Raw genomic sequence first — 11,202 nt, 5'->3', positions numbered from 1 at the left:
AGGAAGTCTTAAATGTAATCTTTTGCTTAAATAAAGTAAAAAAAAAAAATCAACCCAAGAATTAGGCACAAAAATCGCTTGCTAGGAAAAGTGTATGTGTTCTTTTGGAGCAGAAATTGCTAATATTCAGATTTATAGTCATTGCTGTCACTTATTTGTAAAAGCCAAGATGAACTGCCAATCTACAATGAGGGAAAGGAAATCTAAATCTTGTATCGTGATACTGCAATCAAATCCTATTTTGTGAATTGCCAAAATTCTAAAATGTCGCAGATTTATAAACTAAGTCTCATGTATAGTGAAAAATTAAAAACTGGAAAGCAATCTTCTGTTTATTCTCTTAATTTTCAGTATCATATCACATGAATGCTGTGCACTATGCAACTTCAGTGTGTTAGACACAAAACCTTCCAAATGGACTGGCTGAAATCTGAGCTTCTAAAGGCTGGCAAACAAAACCTGCAACTACTAACAAGTGAAAACTGGGAAAATACTGATAGATCACAATACTTTTAGGGTGACCAAAAAAATACACTTTCAGAGAAGAAAAATAAAAACTAGATTACTTTCAATTTCTATTTATTTTACCATTCTTTTTTTTTCTTATATGCATTTTTTCACTTACTGTGTGATGTTACATAATAGTTTTAACAAGATATTGATATATTTGTATTGTGCATCATTTGTGCCATGGTGGTGCTCAGCTGCCAATATTATGTGCCATGTTATTATGTTAGGCACTCTGTGTAAGAATTCATGGATCATCTCTTTTACAGCTGTCTGACAAGTATCATCACAATTTCTATTACTATGGGCCATTACCAGGTTGACCCATCCTTCATCTAGAGTGTCTGCAGACTAACAAGAAAGCCAAAAGCCTCAGGGCATGCCACCATTTTTAAAAGATTAAACATTCAAGACTACACATTTCCTTATATTTATTTCATAACTGTATTTTTCTAAAACATATTAAAATAGAAAAGATGTTCATCTGATTCATCATACAAAGAAAATACCAGCATAGTAGTAAAATACTGAAAATATATGAAAGCACCAAAACATTAAAATATTCATATTGGCAAAGACTGTAAGAATATATTTCTTGCAATTTTACAGTAAAGTGCTATTCAATCTACTCAAATTAAGGAATCAACATTTTAATAGCATGGTCACTATTATTTTAAGGTTACAAATTACTTTGTTACCTTTCTCAACAAGACAACCCATTTTGTGGGAAGCTAAACATGTGTGAGTTGCATGCACATGAAAATAATTTAAATAACAGCTTCAGAGTAAGCAGTGAACAATATAAGCTGCCAACTCTTTAAGAAAACAAAATACTGAAAAGCAAACTGAACAGAAATGACAACAGTGACAAATTAAGAAAATGCAGATGTGGTAAAACATTGTAGAAAAGAAGTCTGTGCACCAAGCTGTTCTGTAGCCTTGCCTTTTACATGGTAGGTTTTTTAGTATCACTGCTTTATTAATGTGTTAATTAATCAATTTTTTTTAAACTGCCCTTTGCTCTAGAAATAATACATCTACAATGCACCAGAGACATACTGTAAGCAAAAACAGAAGCACAACATGACCTTTATTTTTCCTCAATGATCTCTTCATCTGCTGAAATCGGCAGACAAAACTAAACAATCTGTTACAAAGCCAATTTGTAGCAAAAATTAATTCTAGTAATTATTTTAAATATTTAAACATCATCAAGAGTGAAAATTTTAAATGTATGAAAGATACCATCAGTCTCTTTTTAGGTGTTTATCATTTTAATATACGTATTTACAGCAATGAGTACAAAGAATCCTTGTTAGTAGCTCTCACTAGCTTCATACCACCACTTCCGCCAGTTTCTGAGAAATGGCAGATATAACACTTTTATGTTGCCTTCAGCAGTACTTAATCTTCCTTGCTTTTTGACTTGACTTGCTTTTTTCATAAATTCATCTGTAATTTAAGCATATTGCACATTTCAGGATAAGTTTGTACACTGACTATGCTATTAGCCTTTTATGAACCAGTACTAGGTCATCAAAAGTCAACTCTCACACTCCTTCCACAATTTGACTAAGAGTTGCTTTCAAACAAACAAAAAATAGGAATTGTGTTTTATCATGATGATTTCATTAATATCTTTGGAATCAAACAAGGGTTATATTCCTGGTCAATATGACTGTATGTTATTTGGTAGGAAATATTTACAAGAACACTGCATCCAGAAAAAGCACAAAAAATAAGGAATTTAACCAGTGAAAGAAATTAAGCCTGAATTACCAAAATAATCAGTAACAGCAAATACCTTCCTTTATATGTGCATGTACACAGATTATATTAAAAATCTACCTATACAACATGATTTCTGTAAATTTTCTTGAACAGGTTAACCTTTAGAATACAGTAAGTTGACTGCACCTTCTGTGAGAGCAATTCTGAATGTAAGAATGAATATGATGAAAAAAATTAAATACTGTATTTAAAGTAGTTAAGAGAAAAAACAAACCCTAAACACTCTTAAATTACATTGCATTTGGTTTTCTCCTTCCAGTTCAGTAGTATTTATTGAGTTGTATAGTGAAAACAGGTCCTAGCTGTAACATCTTCCTAGTGCCATGTTCCAAGTGTCAACTTTCAGTAATTTCCTTTGCTGGTCATTAATTTCTTTGTTGTCTTTTTTTTTTTTTTTCCCCAGCAAATTGTACCATCATTCATTGTTGTAGGCTCACAACCCTCATTTCTGCAGTTCCAGAATCTAAGTGCAGCACTGCAATCTCTTCCACTCCAACCAGTCATGACAGGCAAGTGCATCCAGTGCACAGGAGTTCTTTTTAGCTTCTCTGGGTATACATCAGGTAGAAGCAGAAGGCAACAACAGTAATTGAGAGTAATGATAAAACAATTGACAACTGCTGGAACCAGAGGCAGCGATCAATCTGCTCTTGAAGTCTTTTATTAATTTGTAGTAAATGAGTTAGCTGAAAACAGAAATAGTTTCACTTAATTAGAATTACTGCACATGAAAGTACTTGTTAGTTATTTAGCCAGTAATTATAAACGGGGAGGGCAGAGGGAACACACACACACACACACATGGACACAAGAAGACTTCTCTTAATGATCATTTAATGATACCTTTTTTATCACTACATATTTCAGGAACCAATTCCACTACAGGAACTTCAAATTTTAAGTTATGGATAGTTCCTGCTGCCTACACCAAGTAGGTGACATCTTTATACTAGGAACCAAAACATACCACTGAAGTTCACTGATACCCCAGATCTGTAATATACACAAGAGGAATGAGCAAACTGCACTGAAAGTAGTATTTTATTAAAACATAACCAATCACAAAATTATTAAATCATTATCACAGCTTTAGTTACTTTCTGTTGCTGAGCTTTTAAAAGTAGTATAATATACATAATACCAAAGAGGTTTGTGGAGACAGTGTTCTCACAGGAGAATGGATATTTGGTACACGAGCTCTGAATAACTCTGAAAGATATAGCAAGGCCGTGGGAGGCCCGAGGAAGCCTAAGCAAGCAAGATAAGAAGCTGCAATTCACTGACTTATGAGAACTGTGGACTGTTGGCAAGCTTTTGAGGTCAAGTTCTCACACCTCTGCTTAACCAATTATATGTTAGTCACTAAGGGTCTTCAAGACAAGTATCCAATCATGATATGCCAAATTGCTGTAGGTGTGTAAGCAATAGTATATAAGGAGTTAATGGTTTGCAATAAATGGCTTTTAGTCTGATCATATTGATCTCTGACTGAGTCCATTCCGCAGCAAAGGTTTAGTAAAAATTCTTTTGTCTCTATCATATTTTACAATTTTGCTCAATATTCAAGACAAAGGAATACACTGTTACCTGTATATGTAAATCTTCATTGGTTTTTGCTGGAATACTAAATGCATTCTCTTTTAATGTTAGGGAAAAAGGCTTACTACTTTCTATGACATGACACCTGAGCCTGTGAAGAGGGAAAAAAAATATGCACCAAACATAAATTTAATGTAACATTGTATAATTAATAGTAAACAGTCCATCTCACAATTATTACATGTTTTATCGTCTGTTCTGATTGATTAATTTTCTAAATGACTATTGCAATGATGGTCTGAAAAGACTTCCTCAGTCCATAATTACATTTTGACAGCTTTTGATACAGAAAGCAAGATCAAAATTATCTGCATGGTCAGTTACAATGTATTATTTTAAATTCATAGCACAGGATGTACTGGGCTAGTCAGTCAAATATGTACTACCAATTTATCCAAACAAAAAAAAACTAAGCAAAAAAATCTAAAGGTTTTCTTTCCATTTTAAACCTCATCATCAATGCTTTTTAATAGAGTGCACCTTTTCCACAACTGAAAATGCAGGAACAAAATTTCAAGCCACAGTTGAAGGTAGTGGAATCCTACACAACTCATAAAATACAGAAGAAGCTCCTCTAATAACATGCAAGCCTATCAGCATGGGGATTAATTTATTTGCTAAAGAAACTGTTAAATTGAGTCTGTGGCATTTTTCTATTTTCAGGAAAGAAAAATGCTAAAATTTCTCAGCATGACAAAACAAGAAGGAGAAATATGCATAATACAATCTAAGTAGACTCTTCAGATAAAGTACTTGCACATGTAATATTAAAGAGATAATAATTATATTCTCTACTACTTTTAATCTATGTTTAATCAGCTAAAATAGAGCAGAAGTGTCAGCAATATACTTTAGTCTGTAAGCACACAACTGGGTTTGAAGAATCCTTCACTGATTATGATATGCAAATACTATAAATCAGCCAAATGATACTGGCTAAAATAAAATTGCTGCCAGTAGAATACCGTATACTCACCTGTGTTCCATCACTTTGGTCCTAGGGACTTCTTTCCAAAACTGCGTCAGTTCTGGTACACCTGCTCCAGAAGACTGGTCCATTTCTGCTGCCATTATAAGGAAACGATCCTGCAGAGAAGCTGAAAAACCTGCCCTCAAAGACAAAAAAAAAAAAAAAAGGAAAGCAAAAGTGTCCTTAGATAAAATGACATTATTACACAGCCTATAGAAGCATTCTGGGGAAAAACAAATGAACAAAAAACAAAGGAAAAACCCAACAAAACGTTTATTGCAGGACATCAGACACTGGACAGAAGTAAAAATAAATCATTATGTTAACCTCAACAATTTTGGTTAGTTTCCCCAAATTCTAGTTTAATTTTACAGAATTAGTTTCATCTGAACGGTTCAAGCACAACTCAGAATTTTTAAAAAAATCTTTCTCCAGCAAATTCACCCAAACTTGCAACAATTCAGGGAACTGATATATGACAAATAAACTCCCACTATAAGAGAGCACAAGTGAGACACCTGCCACCATGCCCTTTTTTAAGACAAGAAGCAGAATGGGCTGCCGACAACAGCCACTTACGCTTAAGTGGAGCAGCAAATCAGTACAGCCTGTTACTCAAACGCTGTCTGACACCCATGTTTTTTTTACAAAGAGGAACATTCCCATACAAGAAGCAAGGAGACACAGGTGTCTGTCTGTCTTAAACCCCAGCAAGCACATACAAACGTTAGTATCTAGAGCATCAGCCTGTAAAAACTTGCTTGGACTTCTGAAAAAGTCTATTATAAGCTTTTACTTACCACCATGAAGAGAGACTATTATATCCAATGATGTGCCAGGTTCACAGCTGCTGTTACTGGGTTTAACTCTGTATTTTTCAGGAGCAGTTGTTCTCACCTATAAACAAGAAATACTAAGCAAGTATACAGTAAATGCATGTACAAAGTATGACTGTTTCATAACCTCACTCACTCTGCAACAACTAAAATCCTCAAAAGCTTAAATATTAAGACAAATCTTTAAAATACTTTCTTTTGTAGGAGTAATCAGATACTGGTATTTCACTTTTTCCTCTCTCTCAAACCACTTCTATCTTTTCTAGCATATACCATTTTTTCCCTCTTACATACATACTGAAAAAGAGCCAAGAATATTAAATGCACTATCTGTTAAAAATTTTGATATGAAAGTATGGAAACTTTAGTTGTTTGTGCAGAGAACACAAAAGGTGTGGTGAAAAAACAAATCAAGATGCAAGTCAACTCAGTATTTCTGAAGCAAACAAAACTGCATTGATTCCTTTGATGGTGACATCTGCAGATTGAGTTGCATTGTTTCAGAGCTTAGACTCTTAGGTTATTAAAGAAGTAACTATTGCCATAGCTCTTTTTCAGTCAGTGCTCGAAAGATTTGTATTACTGATTACCCTCTTCAGGATGCTATATAATAAGCATAAATTTAGCCAGATTTCTTTGATCTGCTCCAAACATCACAACAGAATAAAAAATTTAGACTGAAAATCTAGTTAAATAGTATTTTGTCCTCCTTACTCAAAATAAGTTACACATTTAGTGGAGTAAATGAGGCCACATATAAAATACTCACCTTAAAAGCCACTACATTTTTAGTGACATTTGTGAGAACTATCAAACATTTTTTCTCTCCAGTTTCTTTGGATCCAAAATATAGCTCTTCTGCTGGGCTAATAAGAAATTTAAGAAGAGTTAGTTTCTTCAAATTATCTATACGACATACCATAGAAAAAATATGACCACAGAGGAAAATAAAACACTTTCAACCCTGCAGCTACAGTCACTATAAACAGTTTTTCATCAAGAAAGCTGTGAAAATAAAATGCAGAAATTCTGTAGTGAAGCTCAGGGTTGACTCATGAGCACTAGCAGATCTAGCTGCCTCATCTGATTGTTGCCCTTGATTTCTTCCATCTGGATTAGATGTGACCACCTGCAACACCAAGAATAGCTAACAGATATAAACAGTCAATTCAGCCACTGCATCTTAAGAGTGGCATGTTAAGGGAAGCATCATTAATTTTAATTCATGCTAATATTAAAGAGTACAAGGTATCACAGCCAGGGAGTAATTACCATCTCATACATCTATCCTTGTAAGGGATATACTGCACACATCAGAGGAGCAGGCAGATAGATGCGAGTGGCAATCATTTCAACCACTAACGCTAAATCCACTTGTACTTATGAGTCAATCTCCACATACTTCTGGTGACACATGCATAAATAAAAGTTATTGCTTGCTTTTAATATTCTTGCGCAATTAGGAGAGTCATGCATGAAATCTTTTAAACCACATCAAACTAACACAACTCATTTTGGTATAAGCATTCAAATGAATACTATTAGGCAGAAAGTAGGGCATGCTCATATACTACAAGTTGAGAGGAAACTCAAGTAACAAGTGAAAAACTGTTTCTTTCCATGTCACATTAGGAGTACATAAAGAACTCTCGTACTACACAGTATGAAAACTGCATATTCTTTTGACAAAAAGTGTTATTTTTTTTCCCCTTCTCCCCTTTTTAGAATGCCAATTTCACATTAGTTTGACCTCCTCCTCAAAAGGCCTCATTTTACAGTACCAATTCTTCTTTTCTCTCACTTAAAGCAGTGTATCACCTGAGAAGAAAAATTGTTGGTGATACAGGCCAAGCCTGAGAGCCCATGCTAGAAGCAGAGTCTGGCAGTGACTGTATGAGGTTAAGAGGGGTTGGGCGGGGGTCTATGTTTTACAATGCATTAGACAGTCCACAAGATTTTTCTTCCTTTTAGTGGGGAAGAAAGTGTGAAGAGTCAAAAAACAGAAAGACGGGTTTAAAACAGATTAACAGGGTAACTGTATCCCCTTCTCTCACGTTTGATGTGGCTTTTATTTTTTATTTTTTTCTCTTCTTCATTCCCAAATTCTCAACTTAGGTAACCAACATCAGTAACGAAGAATTGCTGTTACAAAGTATTCTGGATACCTTAATACTGGGCTACTGCAGTTGTGTGTTACAGCAATTGCAAGCTGAACAAAAAATGAGGCAGGAAAGAGTAACTAACATCAAAACAAGCCGGAAAAAGAGGTCAACAAAAGGAACCTTCCACCAGAGCCTGATCTTTCTTGTTCCACCACTACCTGCGGCTACTGACAAACAAACCAAACCAGTGAGGCTTGGGGCCGCTGCTGTATGCCTGATGTTTATGCAGTCAACCAGTTCCATGACACTGGAGGTGGGTGGGATGTTTAAACTTAAATGAACACTGAACCTTTTTAATTTGTCTAGAAGCCCTACTTTTTTCACTTTGATGCATGTGAAGTAACCATTCCAGCTTGTACTAGAAATTCTTGTCTCAAAATACACCCACAACACGAGCTACTCTTCTGCCAGACAGTGCAAGTAGACTGCTGCTTTTTTTGTCTTACCAAATAAATTAATTTATTGAGGAGGAAAGCCAAGCCTTTTATAGTAAGGTATGCAAGGCAAATACAACTGTGGTCTAAGTTAGGTAGCCACCTGATTAGTATGGCTACAAATACGAGAAAAAGAAGACCACAAGTACCACACAGTGATAGGTATGGAATATTCCAGCAAGGGGTTCTAAGGAGGTCTTACTGTGTCTTCAGCTAGAGTCAGAGAAAGGCTTGCTGATGATTTCATGGTGCTAGAGCTGCTATGCCTGGCTTCCTAGCCATGCTCTAGGCTGCTCCCTTCACAGGGCAATGCTGCTATCAGCAAGGATACAAGCTAACTATACTGGCAGGGCTTACAGTCTCCAAGAGAGGTGCATGTGACTAGGTACAAATCATCTGGTCAATAAATTTTGGTTCAGTTACCTGAAAAAGACTGAAGGGAAATAAAAACTAGTTCTAGCTTCTACACTGAGTATTAATAAAGAGCAACAAGTGCACATAATTTCAAGGGCTTACTTAAGAAAAAAAATCAACACACCAAACAGCAAGGAAAATGGACACACCAGTATTTTATTTTCCATGACAGCGAGACTATAAATATTAGCACCTCTAAACTTGACCAAGTTTACTATTTCATGTAATTTACATAAACTCCAACACTTCCATTTCAATGGTAGAACTTGAAATATTCTGAGAGAATAAAAGGTACAGTTCATGTTGGGGTTTTGGGTGTTTATGTTTGGGGTTTTGTTGGTGTTGTTGGTTGGTCATGGTTTTTTTTTGGGTTGTTTGTTTTATGCTTGTTTGGATTTTTCAGAAGTGGATGGAAGATCAGGGATGCTTTTGGCATTAAACATTCTTCGAAAAACCACAATTATGCAGTCTGTGCCTTTGGCCTGCCATAGGACAAACTAAGTCTATACAGAGGAGGTTTTCTGCACAAAGGGGTATAAAGTTTTAGTTTCAAAATCAGGAAAACTTGTCATTTTTTTATGCTAATGAGCATGTCATTATTCAAATTCATTCCAAAACTAAGTCAGTACAGCACTTACAAAATCAGCTAAGGAATTACCTATAAATTAGATATTTTCTTCATTCATCTAATAGAAAACTGGAAGTGAAAATGAAAGTTAACACCTAAATCAATCTCTAAAAAAAGGATTTTACCCTGAAAGGCAATGTAAAGAAATAGTGAAATTGTTTAATTGATTCCACCCCCCCCCATCCCCCCCACCCCTTCAGTTTAACGATAAAAGGCAGATAAACTGCAAGATGTAAGCACCTCGGATGATAAAATCTTCTGAACAGGTATGTCATTTATACAGAGCACTTCCCAGGCAAGATAAATTGGACCCTTTCATTAAGTTTAATTGGTGTAAACTACTAGCCTACACATTAAAAGAATTCCATGGAGATTTAACACAGTGAAAGCTGTCTTAGATAACACAGTGTTTTTTGTTAAGCCAATGCAATCAATGTCAAACTACTGCTCTCATTACCACTAAGCACAAGTTTAACTAAATCCAACAATTTCTCAATATAAATGAAACCATGAAATGTTTCTATGATTGTATGAAATGTGCACCTACTAAGCATGCCAACCATGACACCAAAAGATTCACTAAAAACATGTAAACCCAAAAATATTCTTTGAGCTTTGTAAAAATAATTAAAATAATTCTTAAATAATTCTTTGAAGGATGTTTGCAACTTGTTTTCCTCTATTAGTCTAAAAAGTTTATTTTGAAAAACCAGCAAGTTTGGTACTCAAGTGTCCAAGGTACATTAAAAAAAAAAAAAAAGAGAAAATTATTATTACCTGATATGCAATAAAGATCCTTTAAAAGTGGTTAATGTTTTCTTTGCATTTTTTGGTTTGATCTCTGTTTTGTCAGTTTCCTCTGATTTGGAAATTTGTTCTACAGAATTCATCTGAGTAAAAATGATAGTTATAATGATTAACTAGAAACCTGGGTTATACAGGTTACAATATCATGAAGGTATTTCAGAGAATATAAGGAGGCTTATCTCAACAACTTATATACTGCAGACCAAGCTTAATATGTATTCACTCCCTGAAGCTGCTTGAAGTCCACTGAACAAAATGATTTGTTATAGAAAACTAGTTTTGTTTTTCCATGTATTTTCCTGATGCTCACATAGGTTATTTTTGAGAACTCCAGACACATTAAATTGCCAGTACTTCAAATATTTAAGATTACAAAGCTCTGATGTTATCCCATTGCAAAACTTTTCAATTAAAGCAAACACACCTGTACAATCACTGCAGCATTGAACAGAAAACATAGTAACAATTACAGACTTTATTGCATTGCAAAATTGCTAAACGTATCTTCACAGCTTTTAGATGGATATAATGCTGATTGAATTGGTGCATCCAAAATTGCGATATTTACACTCTGAGATTTTTCCTCTATTACACTAAGAAAATAGATGTCAGCAGGCCTGGACATCATATTAAAAAAAAAAAAATAAAGAAGTCTGGAATTAAGTTCAAACAGGGCCAGGAAGGAAGAAATACAAGAGACTGAAAAAATTAGTGACATCATGACTCAAAATGAGATAGCTGAACAGTTTGCTTAGCTGTGGTTTTATTGTACTTAAAATATAAAGAGAAAAGAATTCATAAATATGAAAAGAATTCAATTTATGTAAATTAGAAGTATAGGAATGAAAGGAACACAAAATTTTACAGAAAATAGGTTTTATAAAAAGAAACCACACAGCAATTTTATTTCCTTTTTATATATCTATAATGATAGTAAAAAGTTAGTGTGTAAATACACTGCACTAGTTATGTCTTGGGTTTAATTCCACATAAATCTAACCAAAATTATCAGAAAAAATATTCCTATAGCTGCCAACATGTTAAAGTTGGAGGC

At 34.5% G+C, this 11,202-nt stretch overlaps 1 protein-coding gene across 2 annotated transcripts in view; it reads right to left on the bottom strand.

Annotated features, from left to right (window-relative positions):
* Positions 1-921: 921 nt before the first annotated feature.
* Positions 922-11,202, bottom strand: part of MOSPD2 (motile sperm domain containing 2) — a 31,263-nt gene continuing 20,982 nt past the window's right edge. For both annotated transcript variants that reach the window (XM_034074000.1, XM_034074003.1), the window contains exons 10-15: positions 10,119-10,231; positions 6,473-6,569; positions 5,668-5,764; positions 4,874-5,003; positions 3,886-3,988; positions 922-2,984 (exon numbers count right to left, since the gene is read on the bottom strand). In XM_034074000.1, coding sequence (XP_033929891.1) covers positions 2,838-2,984; positions 3,886-3,988; positions 4,874-5,003; positions 5,668-5,764; positions 6,473-6,569; positions 10,119-10,231 — 687 coding nt within the window. In that variant the 3' untranslated portion in view covers positions 922-2,837. The remainder of the gene's footprint in view (positions 2,985-3,885; positions 3,989-4,873; positions 5,004-5,667; positions 5,765-6,472; positions 6,570-10,118; positions 10,232-11,202) is intronic.

Source organism: Melopsittacus undulatus, chromosome 2 (assembly GCF_012275295.1).
Source record: "Melopsittacus undulatus isolate bMelUnd1 chromosome 2, bMelUnd1.mat.Z, whole genome shotgun sequence".
Lineage (NCBI taxonomy): Eukaryota > Metazoa > Chordata > Aves > Psittaciformes > Psittaculidae > Melopsittacus > Melopsittacus undulatus.
The sequence above is the reverse complement of the archived record's forward strand: the minus strand, read 5'-3'. Positions and strand labels throughout refer to the sequence as shown.